General features: G+C 70.1%; 8 protein-coding genes across 12 annotated transcripts; 5 read left to right on the forward strand and 3 right to left on the reverse strand.

Moving 5' to 3' along the window:
• Positions 1-40: 40 nt before the first annotated feature.
• Positions 41-3,564, reverse strand: CAMK1 (calcium/calmodulin dependent protein kinase I). Of its 2 annotated transcripts, none has more exons than XM_054216604.1 (12): positions 3,479-3,564; positions 2,827-2,940; positions 1,976-2,107; positions 1,645-1,719; positions 1,437-1,575; positions 1,207-1,333; positions 1,036-1,111; positions 827-939; positions 635-713; positions 454-541; positions 227-353; positions 41-152 (listed from the first exon to the last, which is right to left on the reverse strand). In XM_054216604.1, the coding sequence occupies exons 2-12, from the start codon at positions 2,910-2,912 to the stop codon at positions 97-99; spliced, it is 1,098 nt and encodes a 365-aa protein (XP_054072579.1). In that variant the 5' UTR covers positions 2,913-2,940; positions 3,479-3,564; the 3' UTR covers positions 41-96. The 2 variants fall into 2 exon arrangements, with proteins under 2 accessions (XP_054072579.1, XP_054072578.1); XM_054216603.1 differs by having other exon boundaries at positions 227-356.
• Positions 3,565-4,773: 1,209 nt separating this feature from the next.
• On the reverse strand, positions 4,774-7,920 carry TADA3 (transcriptional adaptor 3). The gene is made up of 8 exons (XM_054216601.1): positions 7,273-7,920; positions 6,901-7,151; positions 6,625-6,730; positions 6,289-6,430; positions 6,020-6,123; positions 5,820-5,929; positions 5,500-5,685; positions 4,774-5,419 (listed from the first exon to the last, which is right to left on the reverse strand). The coding sequence occupies exons 1-8, from the start codon at positions 7,477-7,479 to the stop codon at positions 5,227-5,229; spliced, it is 1,299 nt and encodes a 432-aa protein (XP_054072576.1). The 5' UTR covers positions 7,480-7,920; the 3' UTR covers positions 4,774-5,226.
• Positions 7,921-8,058: 138 nt separating this feature from the next.
• On the forward strand, positions 8,059-10,185 carry ARPC4 (actin related protein 2/3 complex subunit 4). The gene is made up of 6 exons (XM_054216610.1): positions 8,059-8,316; positions 8,507-8,625; positions 8,975-9,086; positions 9,167-9,262; positions 9,406-9,576; positions 9,985-10,185. Exons 1-6 carry the CDS (start codon positions 8,314-8,316, stop codon positions 9,988-9,990), a joined length of 507 nt encoding a protein of 168 aa, XP_054072585.1. The 5' UTR covers positions 8,059-8,313; the 3' UTR covers positions 9,991-10,185.
• Positions 10,186-10,576: 391 nt separating this feature from the next.
• On the forward strand, positions 10,577-14,547 carry TTLL3 (tubulin tyrosine ligase like 3). Its single transcript, XM_054216433.1, has 12 exons — positions 10,577-11,023; positions 11,107-11,210; positions 11,332-11,664; positions 11,813-11,941; positions 12,034-12,148; positions 12,273-12,380; positions 12,649-12,817; positions 12,904-13,052; positions 13,134-13,380; positions 13,462-13,897; positions 13,976-14,129; positions 14,486-14,547. The coding sequence occupies exons 1-12, from the start codon at positions 10,807-10,809 to the stop codon at positions 14,545-14,547; spliced, it is 2,223 nt and encodes a 740-aa protein (XP_054072408.1). The 5' UTR covers positions 10,577-10,806.
• A 412-nt stretch (positions 14,548-14,959) lies between these two features.
• RPUSD3 (RNA pseudouridine synthase D3) lies at positions 14,960-16,856 on the reverse strand. Its single transcript, XM_054216607.1, has 9 exons — positions 16,792-16,856; positions 16,379-16,446; positions 16,249-16,293; positions 16,068-16,164; positions 15,871-15,978; positions 15,711-15,795; positions 15,514-15,640; positions 15,287-15,426; positions 14,960-15,205 (listed from the first exon to the last, which is right to left on the reverse strand). Exons 1-9 carry the CDS (start codon positions 16,854-16,856, stop codon positions 15,026-15,028), a joined length of 915 nt encoding a protein of 304 aa, XP_054072582.1. The 3' UTR covers positions 14,960-15,025.
• A 43-nt stretch (positions 16,857-16,899) lies between these two features.
• Positions 16,900-18,188, forward strand: JAGN1 (jagunal homolog 1). 2 transcript variants are annotated; one of them, XM_054216608.1, is made up of 3 exons: positions 16,900-17,028; positions 17,254-17,351; positions 17,452-18,187. In XM_054216608.1, exons 2-3 carry the CDS (start codon positions 17,263-17,265, stop codon positions 17,912-17,914), a joined length of 552 nt encoding a protein of 183 aa, XP_054072583.1. In that variant the 5' UTR covers positions 16,900-17,028; positions 17,254-17,262; the 3' UTR covers positions 17,915-18,187. The 2 variants fall into 2 exon arrangements, with proteins under 2 accessions (XP_054072583.1, XP_054072584.1); XM_054216609.1 differs by lacking the exon at positions 17,254-17,351 and having other exon boundaries at positions 16,910-17,028; positions 17,452-18,188.
• A 97-nt stretch (positions 18,189-18,285) lies between these two features.
• IL17RE (interleukin 17 receptor E) lies at positions 18,286-22,619 on the forward strand. Of its 2 annotated transcripts, XM_054216593.1 has the most exons (16): positions 18,286-18,398; positions 18,475-18,490; positions 19,009-19,167; positions 19,262-19,368; positions 19,441-19,564; positions 19,640-19,779; positions 19,866-19,934; positions 20,056-20,122; positions 20,204-20,391; positions 20,566-20,613; positions 20,717-20,762; positions 20,861-21,009; positions 21,101-21,169; positions 21,250-21,301; positions 21,379-21,480; positions 21,702-22,619. In XM_054216593.1, the coding sequence occupies exons 1-16, from the start codon at positions 18,300-18,302 to the stop codon at positions 22,307-22,309; spliced, it is 2,043 nt and encodes a 680-aa protein (XP_054072568.1). In that variant the 5' UTR covers positions 18,286-18,299; the 3' UTR covers positions 22,310-22,619. The 2 variants fall into 2 exon arrangements, with proteins under 2 accessions (XP_054072568.1, XP_054072569.1); XM_054216594.1 differs by lacking the exon at positions 19,441-19,564 and having other exon boundaries at positions 18,289-18,490.
• A 363-nt stretch (positions 22,620-22,982) lies between these two features.
• On the forward strand, positions 22,983-27,449 carry IL17RC (interleukin 17 receptor C). Of its 2 annotated transcripts, XM_054216591.1 has the most exons (17): positions 22,985-23,243; positions 23,320-23,341; positions 23,430-23,806; positions 24,004-24,115; positions 24,185-24,229; positions 24,413-24,552; positions 24,736-24,795; positions 24,939-24,993; positions 25,095-25,279; positions 25,358-25,408; positions 25,483-25,528; positions 25,635-25,747; positions 25,826-25,894; positions 25,964-26,021; positions 26,166-26,261; positions 26,337-26,375; positions 26,826-27,449. In XM_054216591.1, the coding sequence occupies exons 1-17, from the start codon at positions 23,136-23,138 to the stop codon at positions 27,434-27,436; spliced, it is 2,187 nt and encodes a 728-aa protein (XP_054072566.1). In that variant the 5' UTR covers positions 22,985-23,135; the 3' UTR covers positions 27,437-27,449. The 2 variants fall into 2 exon arrangements, with proteins under 2 accessions (XP_054072567.1, XP_054072566.1); XM_054216592.1 differs by lacking the exon at positions 24,736-24,795 and having other exon boundaries at positions 22,983-23,243.
• The last annotated feature ends 46 nt before the right edge of the window (positions 27,450-27,495 follow it).

Raw genomic sequence — 27,495 nt, forward strand, 5'->3', positions numbered from 1 at the left:
ACTGCAGCCCCCCCCCCCACCCCATGCTGTGCCCACAGGAGGGCTGGACCCTCCTTCCCAGCCCCCCCCCCCGTGATGCAGCCGTGGGGGCCGTGCTCAGTCTGGCGGGAGGCGCTGAGCTCTGCTGGCAGGCAGGCGCCCACAGTCTGACCCTGCGAGGAGGAGCGGGGTGAGAGCCTGGTGGCAGCCCCGGGGGGTGCAGGATGGGGGCTGAGTGGGGGCTCACCATTGCTGCTGCCCCCCCGCAGCCGCTCGCCAGGGCTGGTGGGAGTCGTCTGCCCAGGGCCCTCCTGGCTGGTTCCCAGCTGCAGCTTTCGCATGTGTCTCACCACCGCCGTGGCGTTGAAGGCTTGCTGCTGACCCCACAGCATCCGTCACCCGGCACAGGGTGCCTGGGGGGACCCCCTGCACCCCCCCAACACTCCCCACATACCCCCAGCACCCCGCACTCACCTTCCACTTGCTCTTGGCAAAGTTCTTCTTGATCTGCTCGCTCACTGACTGGTGGATGTTCTTGTCCAGGGCTGTGTCCCCAGCGATCCTGGAATGGGAGGAGGGTCAGTAGGGGTCCCCCTGCCCCACAGCTGCTGTGGGGTGAGCCGGTGGAGGGAGATGTTGGCAGGCCCCCCCTTACCAGGGATGCTGCAGGGCTTGCTCGCAGGTGAAGCGCTTGCTGGGGTCCTTCTCCATCAGGTGCTGGATGAAGTCCTTGGCTGGGATGGGGTATGGAGCAGCTGTGAGCGCCTGCACCCACTGTCCCCCGCCCTGGCCACCGCAATGCTGCACTGGCATCCCAGCCCCCACCACCCCAGTGGTCCCGGCTCACCCGAGTCCGAGATGTCGTCCCAGTAGGGCGAGTCGAACTCGTACTCGGCCCGCAGGATCTGCTCGAAGAGCTTGGCGTCGTTCTCGTCATAGAAAGGGGGGTAACCGCAGAGCCTGGGGGGGTGGCGGGGAGGGGGATGCTGGCCCCGGGTGGTCCCTGGGGGATGAGTCCCCGCGGAAGGGAGGAGGGTGGGAGGGGGGGGTACGTACAGGATGTAGGCGATGACCCCGATGGACCAGCAATCCACTGCCTTGCTGTAGGGCTTCTGCGCCAGCACCTCGGGAGCTGGGGGGGATGGCAGGGGTGAGGGGAGACCCCAACCCCGGGGGAGAACCCCGACCCTGCAGCCGGGGTGGTGGCAGTCCCTGGCAGGCGCTCACCCACGTAGCCAGGGGTGCCGCAGGCTGTGGACATGACGCTGCCGCAGCCCTCGATCTTCGACAGCCCGAAGTCGCTGATCATGATCTTGGAGTCCTCGTCCAGGCTGTAATAGAGCAGGTTCTCGGGCTGCGGGGAGGGAGGGGGGTGTCAAGGAGGGGTGTCGCCAGGGTGTCGTCCGTCCCCACCACCATGATGGGGGGCTTTGTGTCCCCATCCCCTCCCCGCTCACCTTGAGGTCACGGTGGACGATGCCCATGTCATGCAGGTACTTGACGGCGTCGAGGATCTGCCGGATCAGGGCGCTGGCGTCTCGCTCGGTGTAGAAACCCTTCTCCACGATGCGGTCGAAGAGCTCCCCCCCTGAGACCCTGCGGGGTCGGGCAGCGCTGGTCAGCACGGCCCCCCTGGACCCCCCCGGGCCCCCTGACGTCACTCACAGCTGCATGATGAGGTAGAGGTGGGTGCTGCTCTCGTAGATGTCATCCAAGGCCACGATGTTGGGGTGCTTGATCCTGGGGGCGTTGGGAAGCGTCGGGGGGAAGGTGAGGGGGGCTCCTGGTTGGCCCCCCCACCCCAGCTTCCACCGGACAGGGAGCAGCCAGGCTCAGCCCTGTGGGGCGTCACGCGCTGCCGGCTATTTCGGGCGCTGCCGATAACACCCGGTGATGGGTGCTGGGCAGCGGGAAGCTGTGCCGGGTGTCAGCGGGGGGGGGGCGGGGGGGGTGGCGCAGAGCGGGACCCCCACCCTCACACAGGGAGAGCCCCTACTTATGGAGGACGGCGATCTCGTTCTCGATGCCGGTCTCCTTCCCCTCCAGCGCCTTCTTGGCGATGCACTTGATGGCCACCAGCTTCTGCGTCGCCTTCTCCTCCGCCAGGACCACCTCGGAGAAGGCCCCCCTGGGTTGGGGGGGGGGTGAGGGGGCAAGGGGTGAGATGGGCAGGGGGTGCTGCCGGCTGGAGCCGCCGATGCTGCGCCATGATTGCCATGGCGACGGGCAGAAATCCCAGCTATTTATAGGAGAAAAGCAAGCGGGAGCCGGACACGGGCCCTGCTGGGGATGGGGTGCCAGGCATCTCCCGGCACGGCTGCACCGTCCCCTTATCAGGTGGGATAACACCGTGGTGCTGCCAGCAGCCCAGGACGAGCCGTGCCAGGGATGAGACCCCGGGTGGGTTTCGGCAGCCCCTGTGGTGTCACCCAGGTGGGGCAGGTGGCGAGCAGCGTGCTTGCGCCCCACCAGGCCCTAAGCCTTGCCGTAATTAACCCGCTAATCCAGCCTAAGAGCCTTACGGAGCTTCAGGCACCGCCGGGCACCCCTCTGCCGGCCGGGGGACCACTGACGGGCACCCTCCATACGGCGTCCGGCACAGTGGCACGGGGGAGCGGCCAGCACCGGAGGCAGGTGGCAGGCACCCGATAACGGGCCATTGTATGCCACGTGAGCGGCGGCCCCTGCCTTGTGCCAATATTTGAGCTGGTGCGGTTCCACGCGGCGGGCTTGGCAAAGCCGCAGGGGACACCAGATCCGGCACCACCGGTGGATTGTCACCGGTGTGACACACACACTCCCCCCCGCCCTGCCACCTCCACCGACCCCGTCCTGCCTGCCACTCACGTGCCCAGGACCTCTCGGAAGTCGTAGATGCGCCGAATGTCCTCTGTCCTCTTCTTCCAGCTGGGTCCATCCCGCCCCAGCGGCATGGTGCCCCGTGGGGCCACCCACTCCCACCTGTGACACGAGTGGGGACAAGGGCGGTCAGCGTGCTCTGAAAGGCGGGGCGGGGGGGACACGACGACACAGAATGCCGTGGGGCGAGGGGACACCGGGACACGGGGTGCCCGAGGGTCGATGGTTGTCATCATGGGGTGATGGGGACAAGCTCTGTGGCTTTGCTACGGACCCCTCCCACGCAGGAATCTCGGCGTGGGGTGTCCCACGGCGGGGGGGGGGGGGGGACGACACACACAGTGGGCCCCTCCCGTTGCCAGCCCGCCCCGCGCCCGCCCAGGGCGGGCGCGGGGCGGGCTGGCAACGGGAGGGGCAGAAGCCACGCGTGGGTACGTGGCCGTCCCCACCCGCGGTCCCAGCTGCCACCGCCACACCGGGCGGGACACGCGTGGGGAGCGGGGCTGGGCACCCCGAGTGGGTGCAAGCCTGGACCGAGCCCCAGTGTGTGGCGGCGGGGGGTGGTTTTTTTTTTGGGGGGGGGGGGGGGGTGTTCACCCGTCTCCGCGCGTGGGCATCCCGCCCCTGTCCCCGCCCTTACCGAGAACGCGGCGGCGGCCCCGGGGCCCCGCGCGCGGAGCGGCGGCGACTCCTCCCGGCGCGGCGGCGGCGGCGCCGCCGGACGGCCCTGACGTCACGGGGAGGGGCAGGGCCGCGCGCGCCCGCCGCCGCCGATGGGAGGGAGGGGGGGGGGGACGGGACGCGCGACACGCGTGAGCGAGGGGGACGCGCGTGGGGCGGCGGGGGGGGATGCGAGTGGGTCCCTTGGGCGGACACCAGTGGGTTCCCTGGGGACACGCGTGGATTCCTTGGGTGGACACAAGTGCATCCCTTGGGGACACGCGTGGGTCCCTTGGGTGGACACGAGTGGGTTCCTTGAATAGACGCAAGTGGGTTCCCTGGGGACACAAGGGGATTCCTTGGGTAGACACAAGTGCATTCCTTGGGGACACGCATGGATCCCTTGGGCAGACACCAGTGTGTCTCTTGGGGATATGAGTGGGTGCATTGGACAGACACCAGTGGGTTCCTTGGGGACACGAGTGGATCCCTTGGGCAGACACAAGTGGGTCCCTTAGGCAGACACCAGTGGGTTCCCTGGGGATACCAGTGGATTCCTTGGGTAGACACAAGTGCGTCCATTGGGGACATGAGTGGGTCCCTTGGGGGGACAACAGTGGGTTCCCTGGGGACATGAGTGCGTCCCTTGGGCAGACACGAGTGGGTCCGTCGGGTGAATACGAGTGGATTCCTTGAGTGGACGCAAGTAGGTCCCTTGGGAACACGAGTGGGTCCCTTGGGGATATGAATGGGTCCCTTGAGCAAACACCAGTGGGTTGCCTGGGGACATGAATGGAATCCTTGGGTAGACACAACCGCATCCCTTGACGACATGAGTGGGTGGCTTGGGCAGACACAAGTGGGTCCCTTGGGCAGACACCAGTGGGTCCCTTGGGGACGTGAGTGGGTCCCTTGGGTAGACACCAGCAGGCCCCTTGGGGGGACACCAGCGGGTCCCTTGGGTAGACACAATCAGGTCCCTTGGGCAGACACAAGTGGGGCACCCCTGCAGGGCAGCCCCAGCCCTGGCAGCTTCCACTCCTCCCCTAGCCCAGGGATTCCCCCCCTCCCAGCTCCCCCCACCCCAGGACCCACCGCACACCCTGCCCCACGGCTGCCAGCCCCCCTGCCAGCCCCCATGGTGTCCCCGAGGCCACCACACCACCGCCTGTACCGGGCTGTCTTTATTGCCCACGCACGGCAGCAGAAAACACCGGTACATGGAAAGCCCAGCCGCGCCCCCCCGGCTCTGCCCACCCCCACCCAGCCCCGTGCGAGCCAGGATTCCCCCCCTCCGGGGCCGTGGGGAGGGGACAGAGGACCGTGGGAGCCGCACCGCAGCAGCCACCACATCCGCCCCCCCCCCGCAGTGGCCCGGCTGATGTCACCCTCCCAAAATAACAGGGGGAGCACGGCGGGGGGACAACGACGAAATGGGAGCGGAAGCCACTGACCACGGGGGTGGGGGGATGTTCCCAGGAAGGACCCCGGCACCTCCATGCGGTCCCCAGCTTGGGTCGGTGACAGCTGCGCCCGTGGAGGGGACAGCAGCTGGGACTGTCACCCGGGTGGGGAGGCTGAGCAGGCCCTGGGCATGCAGGGGGCTGCGCCCCCTCTGTCCCACGCAGGCAGGGCACGGGCATGCCACCACCCTGCGGGTGACAGGGCCACAGCCACCACCCCTGGCTGCTGAGATCTGTGGCAGAGGGGGGGAGTCCTCAGCCCCCGCTACCCATCCAGCAGCTTGAGGATGCTCTCCCGCTCCTTCAGGGTCTTCCAGGCCTGGTCCTTCTCCTTCTTGGTGGGCGTCCGCTTCTTCTGCCGGGCGGCCATGATCTTGCGGAAGGCGTCCATCACCTCGTTGTCGGCCATGCGGACACGCTGCCGCAGCTCCTGCCGGTGCAGCTCCTCCTTGGCCAGCCTGGGGGGGACACACAGAGACGGGGATGTCAGTCCCTGCCAGACAGCTCCCTACCCATGCCCGTCCCTGCCTGTGCTCACCGCAGCAGCTCGTGCTTCTTGGCGCGGTTATGCGCGCTGAGGGCCTTCAGCTCCGCCTGCCTCTTGCGCAGCTCGGCCAGCACCTCGTCCTCCGAGTCCTCAGCTGGCCGGTCCTCCGACTCCAGCAGGCCCTGGGCCACCAGCTCCTCCTTGATCCGCCCCTCCAGTGACTTGGTGTGGGGGACGCTGCCGGCGCAGAGAGCAGCTGCTGCCCACCACGCAACCTTTGCTGCCCCCGACTCGCTGGGGCAAGGAAGCCACCAACGTGTTCAGTGTCCCCACAGGCAGCACCAAGCTCCGGGGCCACCTCATCCGCTCACCTGAAGGGCTTGTTCTGGCTGCGGGGAGATGTGCCAGCACCATCAGCTCCCGAGTCCTTGCCGGCGATCTCAGGGATAGGGGAGTCCTCAACGGGGGAGATGATATTCTCCTAGCGATGAGGGAAGGGTCACTGCGCCAGGCCGTGGCGGTGCTGCCCCACGGGGCCAGGCCACAGCACAGCCCCACGGAGCCCACTCACCTCCACGAGAGCCTGCAGGAGACGCTGCGTCAGGGGCCCGAAGGGACAGCCATCCTCCGGCTGCTCGTGCTGGGCCTCCGATTTCTTCAGCAGGGCATCAACGTCTGAGGGGAAGTGGGAAGGGGGAAAAAACAACCGCAAACATGCAGAGGTGAGCAGCGGGGCAGGGCAGCCTCTGCCCCAGGGGTGCGGGGCCGGGCCCGGCTCCACAGGGTGTGGGTGCTCGCAGCCGCTTCACACCGGGCAGGGACGGGTGGGGATGGAGGCACCTTTGGTGTCTAACTCGGTCAGCGGCCCCAGGACGCCTTTCTTCTTGTCAGCAGCAGCTGCCGCCCGGGCTCCGTCCTTCTGCTCCTCCAGCAGGTCCTCCTGAGCCCAGCGCTGGGAGTAATGTTTCCCCAGCGGCGGGATCTGCGGGAGCAGGGCTTGGCACAGCTCCTGGAACCCCCTGCCTCGCCTCCCGTCTCCCACCCGGCATCATCCCCGGGGAGGAAATGCTCGCTGTGAGGCACGGGAGGGGTGGAGCAGCTGAAGGCTGGGAGGAATCGGGGAGAGAGTAGGGGATGGAGCAAGGGGGGCTCTGGGTGGGCTCTGGAGTTTTTCACCTTGTAATGCTCAGCCTCATCCTCTGGTGGCTTAAGTAGCTCCTCCAGGACTCTGACCTCCTCGTTGGTGAGATCGGCACAGTACGGCTCCACCGATGCCCAGAACCTGTGAGGATGGATGAACTGTGAGGGAGAGCTGCAGGGGAGCCTGCGGGACCCGACATGCTCCCCCCATCCCCCTGGAGCACCTCTTCCCTTGGGATAGGGGCAGCCCTGACACTGGGTGCTCCAAGGAAAGAGACTGACGGTCCAAACGCTCCCCCAACACCCACGCACCTGTTTGGAGCATCGTTTTTGGGAATGCGAGGCACATCAATGGGATCATCCTGGAACTCGTATTCTTGTATCTTGGGCTGCAGGTTCTTGGACTTGGGCCGGCCAGGGCCAGGCCCAGTCCCGTGGCTCCCTTTGCCCTCCAGCTTCTGCTTCTTGGGCTTCCCATGTTTGACAGAGGTGCCCACATCGTGGTCCTTGCTCAGCTTCAGGAACCGCCGGTCACCCTTCTTGTCCTGCCAGTCCGTCAGGATCTGGAAGAGAGCGATGCCTCATTGTATCCTGCAGCCGGCACTGGGCAGGGACAAACCCGTGGCAGCCCCTTGGCGGGAAGGAGCGGGACAGGGAGCCACCCTACGGCTGCGGTCCTGACACCTGTGTCTCGGCCTCCAGGACGCGGAGACGGCGGCTGGCGGAGGAGAGCAGCGTCTCCAGCTCCAGCTGCAGCGTGTCCAGCTCCTCAATGCCGATGCCGTCATCCTCCGAGCGGGCCAGCACGGCCGTGTACCGGGGGCACACCTTCACGTGGTCCACCGACTTGAAGTCGTGGAACTGAAGCGGGCAGTCCTTCAGTTCACTCATGGTGGTGGGGATCGGGCACCGGGGGAGCACCGGGGGAGCCGAGGGGGGACACGGGGGCCTACGGGGGAACAGAGGGGGGCACGGGGCAATTTGGAGGAACCGGGAGGCTATGGTGGGACCGGGGACAGGGGAAGATGAGAGGAAAGGGAGAGGACCAGGGGACTACGGGGAACCGGGGGGGATCAGCGGGGCGCTGAGATGAACCGGGGGGGGTCAGCGGGGCGCTGAGGGGAACCGTGAGGGGGATCACCGGGGCGCTGAGGGGAAACCGGGGGGTGGGATCACCGGGGCGCTGAGATGAAGCGGGCGGGATCACGGGAACAAGGCAGGGGGCGGCACCGGGGCGCTGAGGAGGCGGCGAGAGGCCGGAGGGAGGCCGAGGGGGCAGCGGGTGCCGCGGGCGGGCGGCGCCGCGGGGCCGGGCCGGGCCTAGGCCGAGCACCCCTTCCGGCCCCCGGCGGCGGCGGCGGGCGCCCCGCCCCGCGCTTTCCCATTGGCCCAGCCGCGCCCAGCGCCCGCCGCTCATTGGCCCGGCCCGCCCTCCATCTCCGTTTCCTAATATGGAAGCGATGACAGGGGCGTACCAAGCGTGGCGGGGCGCGGGGGAAGCCGTGCGGGATCCCTCCGCCGCCACGGGCCGCCGCCGCCGCCGCTCTCCAGCACTGTCGTATCTCCACTCTGTGCCGCAGGGACGCCACTCCGCTGCCACCCGGGCCTTGGGCACCGGGCGGGAGTCTGCCGTCGTCCCCCTCCCGCCGCAGTGGGAGGTCCCGTGCATCCCGGAAGAGGGGACCGGCCACTTCCGCCTGCCGGGACCGGACCGCAGCCGCCACCATGGTAGGGCGGGGGGCGCCGGGCCGGGGATGTGGGGGCCGGGGCGGCGGCGGGGAGGGGTGAAGGGGTCGGGGTCGGCGTCGGCGGGGTGAGAAAGATCGGGGGGGGGCTGTGGGGGGCCGGCGGCGGGACCCGGTCCCGGACCCGGTCCCAGGCCCGGTCCCGTGCCGCTGACACCGTCGTGTCCCCGCAGACCGCTACGCTGCGCCCGTACCTGAACGCGGTGCGCGCCACGCTGCAGGCCGCGCTGTGCCTGGAGAACTTCTCCTCGCAGGTGGTGGAGCGGCACAACAAGCCCGAGGTGGAAGTCAGGTACGGGGGCGGGAGGGGGAAGGAGGGGGGGCCACCGTGAGGAGGACGGCTCCCTGCCGCCGTGCTGCCGGTACAGCCCGGCGGGCCTCCGCACCCGCCAGCTGCTGCCCCTTGTCACAGGGCTGGTGCCGGCAGGGAGCCGAGGAGCTGCAGGGAAGAGGGGGATCTAGCTTGGGATCCACCTTGGGGGCGCACAGCTGCGGGAGGCAGAAAGTATCATGTCACAGTATGAAGCAAAACCTCCACATCTCTGCGATCCCTGTGGCTCCCTGCTTGTGCGCTCCCCATCCCCGATTTTGACCAGTAAGTGCTTCTTTCTGAGTCAGTCCTGCCCTTCCTCTGCTCGCAGGAGCAGCAAAGAGCTGCTGTTGCAGCCGGTGATCATCAGCAGGAATGAGAAGGAGAAGGTCCTCATCGAGGGCTCCATTAACTCCGTGCGTGTCAGCATCGCGGTGAAGCAGGTGAGGTGGTGGCCATGGGCAGTGGGCTGTCAGCTCATGCCTGGCATGGGGGAAGCCTCACTTCCCTTTCTTCTCCCCAGGCTGACGAGATCGAGAAGATCTTGTGCCACAAATTCATGCGGTTCATGATGATGAGGGCTGAGAACTTCTTCATCCTGCGCAGGAAGCCCGTGGAGGTGAGGTGACAGGGAGGGGGCAGAGCAACTCCCGGCTCCGTTCCTGGCACTGGAGGGGACTCCGGTGTGGAACTGGGATGCGAGGTCGCATGGTGGGTGTTCTGGGTGCTCATCCCCAGGGCGCTTGCTTTTCTCTTCCCTAGGGCTATGACATCAGCTTCTTGATCACAAACTTCCACACGGAGCAGATGTACAAGCACAAACTGGTGGACTTTGTCATCCACTTCATGGAGGAGATTGACAAAGAGATCAGCGAGATGAAGCTCTCTGTCAACGCCAGGGCCCGCATCGTGGCAGAGGAGTTCCTCAAGAATGTGAGGCTCTGAACCGGGAGGAGATGGGTCCCCTTTTCGGGAGTGGGGTGTGGGGCTTAAAGCCAGCGTGGCCCTTGTGCCCAGAGCCCTTCCGTCCTATCTATGGGGACGGTGGTGACATTCTGCCCAAGTAACCTCTTGGGAATGGCAGGGAGGGTGCCCGGGGTGCTTGCACCCCCTTTGCTGTTGAAGTGCCAGCACTGAGACCCCCCAGAGCGCGCTCGGGGGTGGGCAGCAGCCACGGGGGACGTGGCCCTTTTGGTGGCTGCCGCGATGGGATGCTCAGTCCCCTGGAGAAGCTGAGGCTGGATCTCCATGAGCGGCGGCTGCCCTCGGCCTCCCTCCCTGGTGACAGGGAGGCAGCGGGCAGGCACTGATGGACGTGTGTCTTCTCCTCTCACCTTCCAGTTTTAGGCCGTGGTGCAGGACCCCGTGGCTCCCCAGTGCTTGTGCCCGCCGGGCACCGTGCCTGCGTCTGCTCCCGCTCCCCCCGCGGACCCTCGCCGGGGCGGGCGGCCGTGCTGGGAGCAGTCCCCGCTTGCGGCAGAGCGGCCCCCGGTCGCTGCCACTGTCTCGTCTCGTTTTTTAAAACGGTCTCGTTTGCTGTAACCGCCGCCTCCGCCTCCTCCCTCCCTCCCGCCGAACCCCGGGGCGGGGGGGACCTGTGGCGACGGGGACGGGGGGGAGGCGGGGCCTGGTGGCACCAGGGGGCGGGGCGGGGCGGGTCGCCATGGCAACGGCAAACAACGGGGGTGGCCCCAACGGTGCGGGCAGGGCCGGGGGTAGAAGGGGAGGGGTATGGGGAGTGTTGGGGGGGGGGGCGTATGGAAGGGTTTGAAGAGGGGCTGGGGGGCACCAAGGGGGTTTGAGGGAGGGGTTCTCCGGGTGTGGGGCACAAAAGGGTTTGGAGGGGGGTGGAGGGGGGGTCTGTGAGGTTTGAGTGGGGAGCTGGGTGGGGGCGTAGGCAGGGGATGTGGGCACGGGGGCTGCACGCGTGGCACTGGGGGTCTGGTGTTTGTGCCCCTTTGAGGCAGTGGAACCAGTGCGGTGGCCGGGCCCGGGGCTCTGCTGTCCCAGCAGTGCCAGGGCTGGGGTCTGCATCCTGCGCTGTGCCCCCACCTCAGCCCCCGGTGGGCAAGGGGACACTTGGCTCCTGGAGGAGGCAGAGCCACCTGCAGCTCCGCTCACCCTCAGGCCACCGTGGGACGGTGCCCCAGCAAGGGCAGCACCATGGGGACACAGCCCCGTGGCCAGGGACAGTGCTTGGCTGGGGAGGCCGCTGCTGGAGCAGATGTCCTGTCTGTCCCCGGGCCTGCCAGGCTGGGGACAAGTGTGCAGCAGGATGTCCTGGGGGGTGCACAGTGCAGCCAGGACTCCGGTATGAGGCTGGGTGGGCCGGCAGATGCTGCGACAGGGACCCTCGGCTCGGTCGGGTGGAGGCAGGCAGGTAGGAGCCTTCTTCCCCTCCCTGCCCACCCCACAGGGCTGGGGACATGGGGACAGCGGGCTCAGCTGGGGCTGGCCTTGCAGGGCAGGCAGCACCGGCCACCACTGGACACCGTGGCCGCCACCACCCCTCACTAGACCCTGAGCAGCTCCAGAGGGCCAGGCTGCAAGTGGAAAGGGCCATCAAGGTGAGGGGCCTGAACCCCCCTGCGGCACGTACCTGCTTTTATTGCATTTATGGCTCAGGTGGGAGAGCTGAGCCAGAGGGACTGGAATGGGGCCAGGCTGAGCTCTCGGGTCCCTCCCCAGGAGAAGAAGATTTTCACGGTGCAGGGCCCCTACCCCATCATCCGCAGCCTGCTGCGGGCCCGGGGCTGGGTGGAGAAGAAGTTTGGGGGCGCAGGCAAGGCAGGCAGCCGGCCGGAGTGGCATCATGGCAGCCAGGAGACACAGCTTCAGGAGAAGGCAGGCGATGGAGATGATGCTGAGCAGGGGGAGGCAGCGCTGGACCCGCGGCTGGGGTCAGCATGCTGTGGGGCACAGCCTTCCCAGGGGACATCAGAGCCCCTGCACTCCCCATCACCACCCGAGGAGGAGGAAGAGCGATGGGATGAGGACCCCGAAGCCATCCACAACCTCATGGTTAGGTGGGGGGGGTTAGGGCTGAGCTCTGCCACAGCCCCCAGCACCCTTCCCCAGGGACCCCCAGGCACAGGGCACAGCCTGGGGCAGAGGGAGAGGGTGGGACTGTGGGGGTCCGTGCCTCATCCCGGCCCCCTCCCTCCCGCAGTCCCGCCTGGTGCGGGACCAGGTGCCATATTTCATCTGGACCAACCGCTGCAGTGCCGTTGACTGCCGGCTGCTGCAGCAGGACCAGGTGGTGAACCACTACGCACGGGTGGGCGCCTTCACCACCAAGGTGGGTGCCTGGAGCCCCCGGGGTGGGGGACACACAACAGGAGTAGGGGGGGGGGGGGCATCCAGCAGGGGCTGCCACCCTACTCTAAACAGGAGGGGCTGTGCCAAAACCTGCGAAACCTGCCCTGGTTCGACCAAGTCGACCCCGACACCTTCTTCCCCCGGTGCTACCGGCTGAGGGCTGCGGACGAGCGGCAAGCCTTCATCGGTGAGCTCGGGTCGGCGTGACCCCCGGGGATGTTGTCCCCGCCAGTGCTCCCAGTACCCACTGTGTCCTGCTTGGGACTGGGCAGGGATGATGCTGGCCCCCCCCCCCCCCCCCCTCCTTGCAGAAGATTTCCACCTGACGGCAGCTCGCAGCCTGCTCAAAGTGGCTGCGGAGGGGGCTATGGACGTGCTGGCGGGGATGGAGCAGCCCCCGAAATGCAGCGAGGAGCCAGGTGAGCGCGTGGAGCTTGGCCTGGGAAAAGGGGGACAGGGAGTGTGGGGTCAGGGACACATCTGGGGGCTGAGCCTCTGCTCAGGGCTGTGGCTTGGGACCCCCCACTCCCTCCTGCCAGCCCACCCTGTGCTTTGTCCCCCCCGCCACCCCACCCCATCCCTGTGCACCCAAAGCCACCTGTCCCGTGGGGAGGCTTTGTGCCATGGTCCCAAGGGTGGCACAGCAGGTCCCCAGGAACCACGTCCCTCACCCCATGTCATCCCCAGCAGGGCCGGGGCCCCCTTTGCCCCCCCACCTGGTGGAGGAAGCCCTGCAGGTGTGTGGGCAGCACCTGAGCGCCCTGGGGCACCAGGACATCGATGGGGACCCCCCATCCCCCCCCGCGGTGGGCACCGACTGGAACCGCTTCCTGCAGGACTACTACCGCGTGGTGCAGTGAGTGCCGAGTGGGATGGGGGGGGGACACCGCGGCGGGGCCGGTGCTGAGCCCCCTGTGTCACCCCCCCCGCCCCATCCCACAGCGAGGGGGCTGGCCTAGCGCTGAGCGGGGCGCAGCGGGAGCAGTGCCGGGCCCTGCTGCAGCGCCTGGCTGGGCAGCTGCCCCAGCTCGGCATGGAGGGCGACCGCAACGTCTGGATCCTCAAACCCGGTGCCAAGTCCCGTGGCAGAGGTAAGGCTGGGGGAAGCCAGGAGGGAGAACACGTTCCTTGCCATGGAGGGGTCCCACCGTCACCCCGTGTCCCCTGCCCAGGCATCGTCTGCGCGGCGCGGCTGGAGGAGGTGCTGCGGCTGGCGGGGGTCTGCGTGGCACCCTCGGCGCGGGTGGGCGAGTGGGTGGTGCAGAAGTACGTGGAGCGGCCGCTGCTCATCTTCGGCACCAAATTTGACATCCGGCAATGGTTCCTGGTGACAGACTGGAACCCGCTGACCGTCTGGTTCTACCGCGAGAGCTACCTGCGCTTCTGCTCCCAGCCCTTCTCCCTGCACCACCTGGACCCGTGAGTGCCCCCCCGACCCCAGCACCCCCCACCCCAGCACCCTGGCACCCCCCTGACCCAGCCCCGCTCTCCCCACCCCAGCGCCCGCCACCTCTGCAACGTCTCCATCCAGAAGCGGTACAGGCTGGCGCGGGGTCGGCACCCCCAACTGCCCCCCGACCAGACCTGGTCCTGCCGGCAGCTCCAGGCGTACCTGGCACAGGTGGGGCTGGGGGGGGCCTGGCACCAGGTGATGGTGCCCGGCATGAAGGCGGCGGTGGTGGGTGCCCTGCGCAGCGCCCAGGACCTGGTGGAGCACCGCAAGGGCAGCTTCGAGCTCTACGGGGCCGACTTTGTCTTCGGGGAAGACTGCCAGCCCTGGCTGCTGGAGATCAACGCCAGCCCCACCATGGCCCCCTCCTCGGCGGTGACCCGCCGGCTGTGTGCCAGCGTCCAGCGGGACACGCTGCGCGTGGTGATCGACTGCAGGGACAACCCCGCCTGCCCCACCGGTGCCTTTGAGCTCATCTACAAGGAGGTGGGCTGGGGGGGCTGCGGGGCAGGCACAACCCCCTCGGCACCCCGAGCCCCCACTCCCCACCATGTCCCCCTGCAGGCGGCCGTGCCCGTGCCCCCATACGTGGGGCTGAAGCTGATGGTGCAAGGCCACTCCCTGAAGAAGCCCAAGCTGGCACGGCACCGATCGCAGGGCAAGCCCCCCACCACTGTGCCCTGTGCCCCCCAGCCCCTCGTGCCCCCCAGCCCCTCAGGCAAAACCACCAAGGTCCCCCATCGGGGAGCAGCGCCTGGGGAGGCAGCTCCTTTGGGGCGATGGAGCCACCGTTTCCCCCCCGCCTCAGCCCCCCCAGCACCATCACAGCCCCCACGCTGCTGTGCCAGGAGCCGGGGGCTGCCATCCATCAGACGCTCCCTCCAGCATCCCCCAGCAGCTCTGCCCCCGCTGGATGTCCGTTCCCTGCCCACGGTGCCCATCCCACCGCCCCGGGGAGTCCCCGGCAGCCCCTGGGGTCCTGTTGGCTGGCCCCCTCCCACCCCTCCTGCCAGGGTGCTGCACCCCCCTGGGCTGGCACCCAATGTCTGGCCCCTGTGCCCCTGCCCGGGGCAGCCGGGCCCCGCTGCAAGGAGAAGGCACGCGGCAGGTCCCAAGGGGAGGCAGAAGAGCTGTGACACTGAAGGACACCCAGGAGGGAACAGCACGCTGCCCGTCCCAGCTGGGGTGACAGGGTGGTCCTCAGCTCCCCCCTGCCCCAGTTGGAGCCCATTGCCAGGTGGGGGCACCCATCCCACACCCTGCAGGGGCCGCAAAACACGTCTGTGACAGGGACCCTGGCTCTGTCCCTCTGTGTGCAAGGGGGGAGTGTGTGGGCACAGCCAGGGCTGCACCGGGGACAGGGGCCATCGGCAGGAACCGGGGCCACCATGACAGCTCCTTGGCCGGGGGGCAGAGAGTGGGCCATGGCAGTGGTGACACCAGCTGTCACCAGCTCTACTCAGGATGGAGGGGGCTGGTGCCCCCAGCAATGCCATGGGCGCTGGGCAGGGGGGGGGGACATGTTCTGTGCGTGACAATAGACATGGGTGCTGAGCCACCCCGGTGGGGATTTAATGGGGTGGCAAAGGGGGAGAGGGTTGGGGTGGGGGGGCATCAGGGCTCCTGGTGCTGGGGCAGCCCCAGGCGGCGCAGGGTGCGCAGGAAGGGGGGCGGCGGGGGGGCGCAGAGTGGGCCCTGGGGCAGCACCAACTGCTGGAGGTGGATATGGAGCGGGAGGCGTCGGAGCTGCTGCGGGGAGAGCCCCAGCCGGGACAGCAGCTCATCGTCCAGCACCTGCAACGGTGGGGGGGAGCTCAGCGGGGTCCCTGGGGGCTGTGCTGAGCCCCCCCCCCAGCACCCACCCCGGCCACGTACCTGTGTGCGGGTGGGGGCGGCCTCGGGGGGCAGGAGGAAGGGCACCCCCAGCACCCTCCCCACGCGGGACGAGTGCTGGTGATCGCCCAGGGCCGGGCACAGCAGCAGCGTCAGGTGCACCGGGAGCTGCTCCGGGAAGGCTGGGGAGGAACCAGGGAGGGGGCAGTGGGACCACGCCGGCAGGATGGAGGGGTACAGGGTGGGGGGGAGTTGGGGGGGCCACTCACCTGTCCTGGGCTGGAGCTGGAGGAGGGCGCAACCCCCCGCGGCACCCAGCACCCGGTAGCGCGTCAGGGTGCTCTTCACCTCCTTCCTGGCCAGGCTGCGGCGCCCCGGGGCCGGCAGCGGCACCACCTGTTGTACAGCCTTCAGCACCCCCCCGGGGCACTCCCCGCGCCCCCAGCCCCCCCTGGCACCCCCTTACCACGGTGGTGTCACCCTGCTGCTGCCAGCACAGCCCGGCACGGATCTCGCCCTCTGCCTCCGCCGGGACCCCCACGGTGACGGCGCTGCAGGGAGAGGGGGTCAGGAGGGGACGGGACACCCCCCCCTCAGCGTCAGCATGGCAGGGGCCAGGGACTCACCAGTACGTGGCGGGGTACCGGCCCCTCCGGCGGGCATCGGTGAAGAACTGCTGGATCTGCTCGGTGGCGCGGTGGCAGCTGGACAGGAGGACGACGCCAGAACACTCCCTGTGGGACATGGCAGCGCTGAGGCCCCGTGGGGGGTGGGCTGGCACCCCCCTGACCCCCCCTCCTCCCCCGGGACCCCCCAACCCTACCTGGTGGGAGCCTTCACCACGTGGAGCTCGGCGGGGAGCCCCAAGCGCCGGCGCAGAGCTGGCAGCAGCAACGTCAGGCTCAGCTCCCCGGGGCGTCCTGGGGAGAGGGGGGGGCGGTCAGCATCCGCTGGGACCCCCCCCCCAGCCGGACACCCCCCCCCCCATCCAGTCCCACACTCACCCAGGACGGGCAGGCCGGGGGGCTTGCTCAGCGCCAGCAGGGCTCCTGGGAGGGGACGGCCGGTCAGGATGTGGCCACCCCATTGTCCCCCCCTCCCCAGCACCCCCATTGTCCCGTCCCCCCCAGGTACCTTCCCGGTGCACCACGGAGGCCTCCAGCAGCCCCAGCGTCTCCTCGGGGCCCAGCGGCCGCCCCCACCTGCGGGGAGTGGAGTGGGCGGGGGGCACGGGTGGATTCCCTTCCCCGGACGTACACCCCCGGCGAGACACACCCCCCCCCCCTTGCACCCCACCTTGCGTGTCCCCGCAGCCCCACGCGCGTCCCCCAATCTGACCCCCCGCCTACCGCCCTGCCCTCCCCACGCGTGTCCCCGCACCCCCACGCGCATCCCGCGGCCCTCTGTCCCCACGCGTGACCCCACGCGTGTCCCCGCTCCCACGCCCACCCACAGCCCCTCTGCACCCCCCCACGCGTGTGCCCCCCCCCGAGTCGTCCCCCCCCCCCCACGCAGCCCCCCCGCCCCCGACGCGCGCCTCCGCTGACCCCACTGCGCGCGCCCCCTGTCCCGCGCGCCCCAGGACGCGCGCGGCCGTGCCCCCGCCCGCCATGGCGGCACCGCGCATGCGCGGAGGCGGGGCCGAGGGGAGGGGGGGGAGAGCGCCCCGCCGCGGGCATAGATAAGCGGGCCTCCGGAGGGCACAGAGCGGCCGCCCAGGCGTTCAGCGCCGGCGGCCGCGGCCATAGATAAGCGGAAGTGCGGGCAGAGCGTCCCTCTGGCAGGTGGGGTGCGGCGGCCGGTCCGGCGGGGAGGGGTCCCCGGGGGTGTCAGCTGAGGGGGTGCCCGGGGGGCGGCCCCGGGGGGTCGGGCCGGGGGCAGGGCAGTCGGGGGAAAGGGGATCTCCGGGGCTGTGTCAGTGGGGGGCTGGAGCCCGCGGCTGCGGGCGGGGGCCGGGGGTGCTCGGGGCTGTGGGGGGGCCGCTCCCGCCTGACGCCGCGCCTCCCCAGGTTAGCGCCATGGCCTCCCGCGGGGGTCCCCGCGCCGCCGGCACCGACGGCAGCGACTTCCAGCACCGGGAGCGGGTGGCCTCGCACTACCAGATGAGGTGGGTGTCCCGCCGCTGCAGGGGACCGGCGACCACCTTGGGGGTCTGGGGGGGGCAGCCCCCCCCGGCAGGCCCTGACGACCCCGCGCTCTCTCCCCAGCGTGTCCCTCAAGTCGGAGATCAAGAAGCTGATCTACACGCATGTGGGTATCTGGCTGCTGCTGCTGGCCCAGATGTGCGTGGGGCACCTCAAGCTGCTGCCCCACGACCAGGTGGCCATGCCCTACCAGTGGGAGTACCCCTACCTGCTCAGCATCCTGCCCTCCCTCCTGGGCCTCCTCTCCTTCCCCCGCAACAACATCAGCTACCTGGTCCTCTCCATGATCAGCACCGGCCTCTTCTCGGTGGCTCCTCTCATCTACGGGGCCATGGAGATGTTCCCCATGGCGCAGCAGCTCTACCGGCATGGTAAAGCTTACCGCTTCATCTTCGGCTTCTCGGCCGTCTCCGTCATGTACCTGGTGGTGGTGGTGGCTGCCCAGGTGCACGGCTGGCAGCTCTACTACAGCAAGAAGCTGCTGGACTCCTGGTTCACCAGCACGCAGGAGAAGAAGAAGAAATGAGCGGGCTCCGTCAGGGCTGGAGCTCGGCAGCAGGGCCCCAGTGGGGTGGCGCTGGCGCAGCTCCGGTGGGTGGGGGTCCACGGGGACCAACGTGGGTGACTGAGCCACGCCATGGCTCACACGCGGTGGGGGGGGGGATGTCTGACAGTCCCCGGGGCTGGGGCAGCTCTTGGGCCGTGGAGGTTCCCCGCTGCCCCCCCTCCACCCCGCGCTTTCCTTTGCGTGTCGCCCTATGGAAATAAACCACTCTCCACGGTTCCACGCGTGTCTGCGCCGCAGGAAGCGCCGCCCGGCCGCGGTGGGGGGGTGGCGGGGCCACACGTGCCGGCGGAGGAATGCGGTGGGGCCGGCCCGGGGCGGGGCGGGGAGCGGCGGCGGCTCCGCCATGGGGCGCCCGGTGCTGCTCGCCGCTGCCGCCGCGCTTCTCCTGCTGGGGACCGGCACCGGGGCCGCCGTCACCCGCCTGCGGGTCTCCGCCAACTTCGTGAGCACCGGGAGGGGAGCGGGCGGAGCGGGGGGGCTTGGTCGGCGCCGCGCTCACCGCGTCTCTTTGCTTGCAGGAGTGCCGGGCCACCGGTGAGTAGCGGCGGGGCCGGAATCGGGGCAGGGCTGCGAGCCCGGGGTTCCCCCTGGCCGGGGCTACCGGACCCTGCAGGGCGAGGGGGGTTCCCGGTCTCCGGGGCGCGGGGTTTCCCAGTTCCGAGGACTCCCGCTCCCCAGGGCTCCCGGTGCACGGGCCTCCCGGGGTGCAGAGCTCCCCGCCCTGTCCGAGACTCCCCCTTCCTGGGGCTCCCCCCTTCCAAAGGCTCCCGGTGCGTGGTCCTCCCGGTGTGCCGAGCTCCCCGCCCTGTCCGAGACTCCCCCTTCCCGGGGCTCCCCCCTTCCAAGGGCTCCCGGTATGCCGAGCTCTTCCCCTCCCCGGAGCACGGGGCTCCCGGTGTGTAGAGCTCCCCCCGCCTGGTACTTCCAGTCCCTGGGTCTCCCCCTCCCCGGGGCTTCCCCCCTTCCGAGGTACTCCGGGGCTCTCGGTACCGGCGGGACCCCCGGCGCACGGCCGCCCCTCTCTCTCTGCTCTCCCCCCTGCCCTCCGCCAGCCGACAGCACACTGAGCCGTCCCCGCTGCCGCCGCCTAGCCCGGACCGGGCCGCCCCCGCTGAAGCCGCCCGCCCTGGCGCTGAGCCGGGCCCGCCTGTGCCTGCCCTCGCAGCCCTGCCAGCCCTGCCTGCGGGTGCGCCTGGCCCTCCCCGCCGCAGGTACGGGGCCGTGTCCCCTCCTTGGGGAAAGGGGGGGAAGACGGGGGGGCTCATCGTCCCACCCGCGACATTGCCCCACGCTGGTTTCTCTCAGGGCTCGGTGGCGTCCGTGGGCTGCAGCTCAACTTCCTGGAGCTGGGCTCCAACCGCGCCGGCTGGCTGCAGGTGTGGCGGCAGCAGCAGACGCCGGGCAGCTCGCCGGTGAGTCTGGGGCGGTACCGTGGGGCCGCACACCGGGGTGACACATCCCATTCATCCCCCTGCTCCCCGCAGTGGCAGGTGCAGTTCGACTGCTTCCCGGCGGAGAGCGGGCAGCAGGTCGTCGTCTCCCTCCGCACCATCCCTGACCAAGGTCTGGCCATCAGCCGCAGCCACCTGCTTGCCGCCGAGCTGCCCGGTGAGGCTGGGGGGGACACCGGGGGGTGTCCCAGCGGGGACCCTGGCGCTGTCTGACTCCCCGCCTGCACCGTAGGTCCTGTCTTCACCCATACCTGGGTCCCTGAGGAGCGGGCCATCGAGGTGTGGGTGCCCGAGGGCCCTGCCCTGATGGTGCGGCTGTGCCACCAGCTGGCCCTGGAGTGTGAGGAGCTGCCCCGGCCCTTCCACCGGCAGGTAACAACTCCAGCCCCCCCCGGCCACCCCCATTCCGGGCTGGGGGCCACACTCCCTGCCAGCTGATGCTGCCTCTGTGCCCACAGGTGCTGGTGCCGGGGGGCCACCGTGTCTCACTGCCATACGAGTTCCTGGTGCCTTGCCTGTGCGTCGAGGTGTGTCACCGTCCCCTACAGCCACCAGGCCCCTCTCCCTGGCTGTATCTGCCTGTGCAGCAAGGGCAGGCAGGGGGGTGGGGGCACATCCTGCCCTCACCACCCCGCTCTGCTCCCTCAGGCCTCCTACCCCCACCACGACAGCCCACGCAGCAAGCACTGCCCCTTCCGTGACCAGCCGGCCACCTGTGAGTGCCCATGGGGAGGGGAGCTGGGTCCCGGGGGTCCCCCCGGCTGTCCCCACACCCCGCTGATGTGCTGCCCTGCAGATGGCCCTGAGCTGTGGTCCTCGGTGCGCTTCCACGACTACAGCGCCAGCAGCAAGGACCAGATGGCGATGGTGCTGAGTGCCAGCTGCCCCCTGCACCCCCGGGCCACCCTGTGCTGGAGGGAGGCAGCAGACGAGACTGCGCCCTGCCACGACATCCCCAACTCCACGGCCAGCGAGGAGGAGCAGGTGAGGGGTCCTGGCTTTGGGGCGCGGTGGGGCACCAGCACAGGTGGGTGCAGGGCTGTGTCCCTTCCTGGGGCACCCACCAGACCCCAGGGTTCCCCAAGGGTGGTGGGCGGGTGCTGGGGTGCCCATGGGCTGTGCGAGTTGGGACAGTGACATGCTCTCTGCCCGCACCAGGCATACACACTGGACAAGGTGGACGTGCACCCCCAGCTCTGCTTTCGGGTAAGCCCCCATGGGCGGATGGGGACCACCTGGGAAGGGGCTGGAGGCAGCGGTGGGCGATAGTGGCTCATTTGGCCCCTCCATTGTCCCCTGCTCCCTCCAGTTCTCCTACGGGAACAGCAGCCATGTGGAGTGTCCCCACCATCAAGGTGAGCTGAGGCTGAGGACAGCCCTGCCCTGGGGCCCCTTGCACCCCTCATCCCCTCAAGCACCCCACGAGCCACCCCTCTCTCTCTGGTGGTCACAGAGACCGCCTGGAATGTCTCGATGAGCACCTGGGGGCTGCAGCTGCGCCTGCGCCTCACCTCCAGCATCCCCGCGGCCTTCAGCGCAACTCTCTGCCAGCGCCGGGGCGGGCAGTGTGAGCCCGAGGCCCCCCTCTACACCGTCACACAGGTGAGTGGCGCAGGGCTGGGGGGGGACATGGGGTGGGGGGACATGGGGTGGGGGGACCGAGCCACACTGACCCTGCCCTTGTGCTTTGCAGCTGGAGGGCTCTGCCCCAGGGGAGCTGGCGCTGCTGCTGCCGGTGCAGGTCCTGGGCAGCTGCGTGCTGGTAAGGTGACCCCCACGCCGGCATCTGCACCACGGGGGGAGGCCACAATCTGGTCCCCCCTCACCCATCCCCTTTACCAGGTGTGGCGCTCGGACGTGCGCTTTGCTCGGAAGCAGCTGCTCTGTCCTGACAGTGAGTGGGGGTCCCGGGGGACCAAGGCAGGTGGTGGGCATGGGCAGACACCCCTCATGGCACCATCCCTCTCCCAGTCTCCCGCAGGCACTTTGGGCTGCTAGGGCTGGCACTGGTGCTAGGACTGGTGGTGACCGTGCTGCTCCTCAACTGCCGCGGCACCTGGAGGCCGGTTGATGGTGAGGGGCACCCCAGGGGGCTGCGGGACGGAGGGGCAGTGGCCATGGGGCTGGGGTGCTGGGGGGTGACAGCTCCCTGGGCTGCAGAGGGTCCGAGGGCGATGGTGCAGGGCGGTGGGTGCTCAGATGCTGGGATGCCCTTGGGGAATGCCAGGATGTCCCTGGGGGATGCCAGGGGGGCTCAGGGCAGGGCTGTCACTGCTGTTCCCTCTGTCCCACAGGTGCCCCAGGCGGGCGCCCGGTGCTGCTGCTGTACTCGCCGGACTCGGAGGAGCACCTGGGGCTGGTGTGTGCCCTGGCTGAGCGGCTGCGCAGGGGGCTGGGCTGTGACGTGCGCCTGGACCTGTGGGAAGCGGGGTGCGTGGGGCGCACAGGTGCCCTGCCCTGGCTCTACGCCCAGCGGGGCCGCGTGGGCCGCCAGCGCGGCACCGTCCTCCTCCTCTGGAGCCGGGGCAGCACTCAGCTTTTCCGCCGGTGGCGGGTTGGGGCGGCCGGTGGCGTCCCCGGGGATGCCCATGATGTCTTTGGGGCAGCCATGGCCTGCCTGCATGGGGAGCTGGGGGCCGGGGGCCGTGGCGGTGGCTGGGTGCTGGCCTACTTCAGCCGGCTCTGCAGCCCCCGCGACGTTCCCCGGCCCCTCCGTCCCCTGCCCACCTACCGCCTGCCCCAGCAGCTGCCCGGGCTGCTGGGTGCCCTGCGGGGCAGCCCCCCGGCCCGCCGCCGCTGCCGCCGGGGCAGAGCAGAAGGGCTCCTGCACCAGCTGCTGGAGGCGGGGGCCGGGGAGGGCAGCCCCCCACCCCGGGACCCCGGAGCGGCTGCTGGCACCTGAGCACCCACGCCGGGGCTGAGATGGGTGTTGCTGGGGGCAGCCCCCCGGTGAGGGCAGGGGGCCCCGTCATGGAGGTCGGCTGAACGTGCTGGCTGTGGCAGCAGGAGGGGTGCCGTGGGTTGCCCGTGGGGTGCCCCAGGCAGGGGCCGTGGGTGCTGCGGGGGGCCTGAGCTGGGCTGGCCCCGGCCACGGGACGTGCCGCAGGGGCCAGAGTCCAGCCTGTTCCCCGGGGCCGGGAGCGGAGGGGCTGTCCCGGACAGGGGCAGCCTTATTTCCACACAGGGATCTGCTCCGGAGGAGAGCCCGGGACCCCGGGAGGTCCCTCGGGATGCCGTGCTGCGGTGAGGGTCCGGGTCGGCGCTGGAAGAAGCCGGGGATGGGGGGGTGTTCCCTGCCGTGCCCGGGGCCGTCGGGGCCCGGTGCTGGGCACAGCGCGGCCCCGCTCCTCGCTCCCGCCCCGGCAGCGGGACCGTGTCAGCGGCGGGAGCAATAAAAGCACCGTTTCACCCTGTCCCGCCGTCCGTCTGGTGTGCCGGGGCTCGGCCGGTCGCCCCAGGGTGGCGGTGGGGAGGGAGGCAGGTCCCGTGGGGCCGCCCCGGTCCCCGCGAGGCGCCGAGCCCGTCCGTGGGTCGGTGCGGGAGCGGGGAGGCCCCACCCCGGGGCGGTCGCCGGCGCCGCGCAAGGACCCGGGTGTCCGGGATCGGAGCAGGAAGCGGGAGCCGGAGGCGGCGGCGGCGGCGGCGGCGGCGGGGCCCGTGGAGCCGGGAGCGGGGCCGTCGGGAGCGGACGGCGTGGGGCCGGGGCACCCCACGGCCCCGGCCCCGCCATGTGCGGGTTGGGACGGCGGCGGCTACTGCTGCTGCTGCTGCTGCTGCTGGCCGTGGGGACGGCGGATGGGCACGGGGTCCCCCGCGATACCCTGGCTTGCTCCCAGGTGGGTCGACGTCGCTGGCACACGGGCCAGCGGGCAACCGGCACGGCCACCGGACTCACCCCTGTCTCCCCCCCAGGGCCTCGCCTGCCGCCTCCTGGGTAAGTGCCACCGCCACTGCCGTAGGCCCCAGCCCAGCCGGGGTGCGGGACCCTGACGCCCACGGCTGCCCTCCGTCTCCCTCCCCAGACACCGACGTGCTGTGCGGGACGGAGCTGCCGGGGCTCGGCCACGGGCTGGCCCTGGCTCGGCTGCGGCTGGTGCCGGTGCTGCGCTGCAGCGGGCCCGCGGCCTGCTCGCCCTGCCTGGAGGTGCGCCTGCGCCTCGCCCTGCCACCCGCCACTGGCACCGGCACCGGCCAGCCCCGCCGCCCCGCGCCCTCGGGCATCCCTGCAGCCGAGGACAGCTATGAGGGGGGACGGTGGTCACCGGTGGATGAGGCTGCCTCGTCCCAGCCCAACATCACCGGGCTGCTGCTGCTCTCCGGGCACGCCTACGCCTCCTCCCGCTGCGTGGCCGTGGAGGTCCAGGCATCCCCAGCCCCTGCGCTGCCTGGCCGGCCCCTGGTACGTAAGTACAGGGTGGCAGGGGTGAGTCTCCCTGCCACCGGCAGTCCCCTAGCACTGTGTTGCAAGGGGATGTGGGTGCTGGCACGAGGGCGTCTCCATGGCACAGTGATCCTTTTCCCCGTGCCCCGGGGAAGGGGGTGCTGGGCGGTGCCGGTGTCTTGCCGCAACGCGGTGGTGGTGGTTTTCCTGCCCAGGGCTGGGTGACCTTCCGGTGCTTCGAGGCGCCGCTGGGCTCCGAGCTCCGCGTCACGGCGTACACCAACTCCCGCGGCCGCCGGAGGCTGAGTCAGTGGCAGTGGGTGCCAGGTGAGCCCCCAGCATGCCCTGCCGCGGTGGCCCCTGTCCCCCCCGCCTACTGACACCCTGTCCCCGCAGACTGCTCGTGGCCCGCGGCACAGGCGGCTGTCCCACAGTGCCAAGGTAGGTGCTGGCATCCCCCGGCTGTGGCAGCGCTGGGACCCCCCCTGCTTTGGCGCACATCCCCTGAGGAGCCGGGGGTGGTGGGTGCTGGGGGAGAGAGTGACCCCCAGGGTGCCATGCCCTGTGCCGGGGTGCTGTGCCCTGTGTCGGGGTGCCATGAGCCCTGAGCCGCCTCCGGTGCAGTGCCCAGGCTGGAGGTCCTCCCGGGGCCGAAGGAGGTGGTCGTGCAGGTGCAGGGGGCTACGGCGGGGCACAGTTACACCCTGCGGCTCTACCACAACCAGAGCCACGGCGCCAGCGGGTCAGGGCGCACGGTGACCGCGGTGAGTACGAACCCCTTCGCCACTCCCCACCCTGGCCAGGCTCCGGCCACTGGCCCCCCTCGCCCCCCGGGAAGTCGTGTCTGTGTTACAGGCAGGGTGCTGGGAGAGGGTCCCCCAGGGGTGGGTGACGCTGCTGGGGAGCCATTTGCCGCGGGGTGACCCACGTCTGGTTGCCGGCGGCAGAGTGGCTCCATGAACTACAGCCTGCCGGCCGACGAGGTGCTGCCCTGCCTCTGCCTGCAGGTGGGCACCCAGCTGGGCACTGCGGGGCTGGCAGAGGGGCTCTGGGCACTGCATGGCCCCCTCCAGCATCCCAAGGGGGCCAGCCGGGTCACAGTCACAACCTAGGCACCCCAAATCCTTTTGTTCCTCTCTTTCCCCTCTAGGTCTGGCCAGAGACCCAGGACCCACCGCGGGCCACCCTGTGCCCCTTCTCCCATGGTACCTGTGCTGCGGGGCTGGGACGCAGGGAGGGCCGGGATACAGGGGGACCCGAGGGGACACCACATGGGGGTGACACCCCTCTCCCGATGCCACTGCAGACGTGGAGGCTTGGGAGCGGCTGTGGGCCCGCAGCCAGCTGGTCCTGCACAACGAGGGACAGGCGCTGACCTCTTCCCTCTCGGCCCCCTGCGACCTCCCGGCTGAGCTGGTGCCCTGCTGGCAGCCAGAGCCTGACGGACCCTGCCAAGCCCTGCCCGGCCTGCAGCAGCCCGCCGTGGGGCAGGTGAGTGGGGCTTCATGGGGTGTTGGGGGGACAGGGGGGCCATGGGTGACACTGACGGAGCATCCCTCCTGCCAACAGGGACCCCAGGAGTTTGGGGGGCTGCGATTCCATCCCAACCTCTGCGTGCAGGTAGGACATTCCCCTGCTCCCCACGGCCGCCCCGCGGCCACCCCATGGCACTGCTAACTCAATCTCTGGGGCAGGTGTGGAGCGGCAGACAGGTCCGGCTGACCCAGTGCCTGCGGGACAGTGAGTATTGCCGGAGGGGAGGGCAGAGACAAGCTGGGGATCAGGCTGGGGGTTGCCCCCATCTGGTCTCCCCTTGCTGCCCCCCCATCCACTGTCACATCCCCAGGAGCACTGCCTGGCCGTGCCGATGACCTTCTGCTGCTGCAGCATAGGGGGAATGCCTCACTGTGTGCCCTGGAGCGAGGCACCTGCACACCCCTTGCCAGCTTCACCCGCACGGTAAGGGGCAGGGACACCCGTGTCCCGGTGACGGTGGTAGCGGTGGCACAGCCAGGTCACCCCCTGCCGTTGTTGCAGGGAGTCGGGCGCCCGGGGCTGCTGGAGCGGGAGCTGCGGCGGGACGTGGTGGCAGGGCACTGCAGGCAGGTCAGTGCGGGTGGCCTGTGGGCAGCGGGCACAGGTCAGGCACCGTGCGACATGTCCCCATCCCCACAGATCCGGCACCCTGAGAACGGCACTGGAGTCACGCTCTGGGCCTGTCCCCTGCACAAGTGTGAGTGTCCCCAGCCGTGCTGGGGGAGAGGGGGGCTGGTGCAGGGCTGAGGGAGGGCACCCACCCTGTGGAGCCACTGGGCTGGCGCCGGGGGCCCTCGGTGGGTGCTGGGGACCCTCAGCAGGTGCTGACCCTGTCCCACAGACCTTCGTGCCCGCTGGGCGCTGGCGTGGATGGGGGTGCTGCTGGGGGCCTCTTGCCTCCTGCTCCTGCTCCTGCTGATGAAGGAGGATGTGAAAGGTGAGTGGTGCCCACCTGGGGGCTGTGCCTGGGACCCCCGCTAGGACCCTCCCTCACCATCTCCCCTCCCTGCAGGCTGGCTGAAGTCCCTGAGGGCTGACTACCGCTCCGAGGGTGAGTGTGGGGCGAGCCTGGGGTTTGCTGGTGGGGCGAGGCAGGGATGTCCATCCCCTTCCCGCAGGGGATGGGTTTCCCTCTGGGAGGTGGGGGTCCCTGCCTGCTTCCCACCATGTCTGTCCCTTAGGGTGGGTACAGGGGTGCTGCAGGGGTCGGGGGACAGATCAGAGGTTGGGTCCCCCATATGGGGTGGTACCAGCCTGTTTTCCCACCATGGCTCTCCCTTAGGATGAGCGGGGGGGGTCAGGGGACAGAGCAGGGGATAAGTCCCCTACTGGGGGGTCCCAGCCTGTTTTCCACTGTGGCTGTCCCGTAGGATGGGTAGGGGGGCCAGGGATAAGTCCCCTATCAAGAAGTGTCCCAGTATGCCTCCCACCGTGGCCACCCCACAGGGCGGGCGTGGGGTGCCTGGGAGAGGGGGTTCAGGCACTGACGGTACCCCCCCAGGCCCGCTGCGAGGCCGGCGGGCGCTGCTGGTGCACGCGGCAGAGCCAGCGGCGGAGCGAGCGGCGTGCGCCTTGACGGCGGCCCTGCGCCCGCTGGGGCTGGCGGTGTCGGCAGCACCGGGAGGCGGCAGCGGGGTCGCGGCGTGGGGGCCACTGCCATGGCTGCATGCCCAGCACCGGCGGGTGCTGCGTGACGGTGGCACCATCATCCTCCTCCTCTCCCCGGCGGCTGTGGCCGCCGCACGGCGATGGGACGCTGGGGCCGGGGACGTGCCGGGGGCTGGGGAAGCTTTCAGCATCCCTGGCCCCCGGCACGTCCCGGGCCCCGATGATGATGTCTCAGCTGTAGCACCCTGCGAAGCCTTCGCAGCGGCTCTGTCCTGCACTGTGCCAGCGCTGGCGGCGGGCAGCGGGCGCTATGTGGTGGCCCGGCTTGAAGCCTTGGTGCCAGCAGTGCCGCCGGCGCTGCGGGCAGCCCCTGCCTTTGCCCTGCCCAGCGAAATGGGGGGCTTCCTGCGGGCACTGGCAGGAGCGGGCCGTCGGCGGGGCCGGTGGCCGGAGCCGTACGTGGCGGCGGTGGCCGAGGGGCTGCGGCGGGCGCTGGGGCAATAAAGCGGTGACAGTGCCTTTGCTGAGCGTGAGTCCAGCCCTGGCAGGGGGGAATGAGGAGT

The sequence above is a fragment of the Rissa tridactyla genome, chromosome 10, assembly GCF_028500815.1.
Source record: "Rissa tridactyla isolate bRisTri1 chromosome 10, bRisTri1.patW.cur.20221130, whole genome shotgun sequence".
Taxonomy (NCBI): Eukaryota; Metazoa; Chordata; class Aves; order Charadriiformes; family Laridae; genus Rissa; species Rissa tridactyla.

Coding starts and splice junctions, on each gene's coding strand:
- ARPC4 (XM_054216610.1), top strand. Junction 8,626..8,974: donor AAGCCCGAGGTGGAAGTCAG/GTACGGGGGCGG, acceptor CTCTGCTCGCAG/GAGCAGCAAAGAGCTGCTGT. Junction 9,263..9,405: donor TGCGCAGGAAGCCCGTGGAG/GTGAGGTGACAG, acceptor TCTCTTCCCTAG/GGCTATGACATCAGCTTCTT.
- JAGN1 (XM_054216608.1), top strand. CDS start 17,263: ATGGCCTCCCGCGGGGGTCCCCGCGCCGCCGGCACCGACGGCAGCGAC. Junction 17,352..17,451: donor GCCTCGCACTACCAGATGAG/GTGGGTGTCCCG, acceptor CTCTCTCCCCAG/CGTGTCCCTCAAGTCGGAGA.
- RPUSD3 (XM_054216607.1), bottom strand. CDS start 16,856: ATGGCGGGCGGGGGCACGGCCGCGCGCGTCCTGGGGCGCGCGGGACAG. Junction 15,979..16,067: donor GTGGTGAAGGCTCCCACCAG/GTAGGGTTGGGG, acceptor CATGTCCCACAG/GGAGTGTTCTGGCGTCGTCC. Junction 15,641..15,710: donor AGCAGGGTGACACCACCGTG/GTAAGGGGGTGC, acceptor GCTGTACAACAG/GTGGTGCCGCTGCCGGCCCC.
- IL17RC (XM_054216591.1), top strand. CDS start 23,136: ATGTGCGGGTTGGGACGGCGGCGGCTACTGCTGCTGCTGCTGCTGCTG. Junction 24,796..24,938: donor TGCCCTGCCTCTGCCTGCAG/GTGGGCACCCAG, acceptor TTTCCCCTCTAG/GTCTGGCCAGAGACCCAGGA. Junction 25,280..25,357: donor AGCAGCCCGCCGTGGGGCAG/GTGAGTGGGGCT, acceptor TCCTGCCAACAG/GGACCCCAGGAGTTTGGGGG.
- TTLL3 (XM_054216433.1), top strand. CDS start 10,807: ATGGGGACACAGCCCCGTGGCCAGGGACAGTGCTTGGCTGGGGAGGCC. Junction 12,381..12,648: donor GAAATGCAGCGAGGAGCCAG/GTGAGCGCGTGG, acceptor TGTCATCCCCAG/CAGGGCCGGGGCCCCCTTTG. Junction 13,381..13,461: donor TCCCTGCACCACCTGGACCC/GTGAGTGCCCCC, acceptor TCCCCACCCCAG/CGCCCGCCACCTCTGCAACG.
- CAMK1 (XM_054216603.1), bottom strand. CDS start 2,912: ATGCCGCTGGGGCGGGATGGACCCAGCTGGAAGAAGAGGACAGAGGAC. Junction 940..1,035: donor GGGGTCATCGCCTACATCCT/GTACGTACCCCC, acceptor CCACCCCCCCAG/GCTCTGCGGTTACCCCCCTT. Junction 542..634: donor CAAGCCCTGCAGCATCCCTG/GTAAGGGGGGGC, acceptor CTCCCATTCCAG/GATCGCTGGGGACACAGCCC.
- TADA3 (XM_054216601.1), bottom strand. CDS start 7,479: ATGAGTGAACTGAAGGACTGCCCGCTTCAGTTCCACGACTTCAAGTCG. Junction 7,152..7,272: donor TCCTGGAGGCCGAGACACAG/GTGTCAGGACCG, acceptor GCTCTCTTCCAG/ATCCTGACGGACTGGCAGGA. Junction 6,431..6,624: donor ATGAGGCTGAGCATTACAAG/GTGAAAAACTCC, acceptor CTGCTCCCGCAG/ATCCCGCCGCTGGGGAAACA.
- IL17RE (XM_054216593.1), top strand. CDS start 18,300: ATGGGGCGCCCGGTGCTGCTCGCCGCTGCCGCCGCGCTTCTCCTGCTG. Junction 19,369..19,440: donor AGACGCCGGGCAGCTCGCCG/GTGAGTCTGGGG, acceptor TGCTCCCCGCAG/TGGCAGGTGCAGTTCGACTG. Junction 20,614..20,716: donor ACCCCCAGCTCTGCTTTCGG/GTAAGCCCCCAT, acceptor TGCTCCCTCCAG/TTCTCCTACGGGAACAGCAG.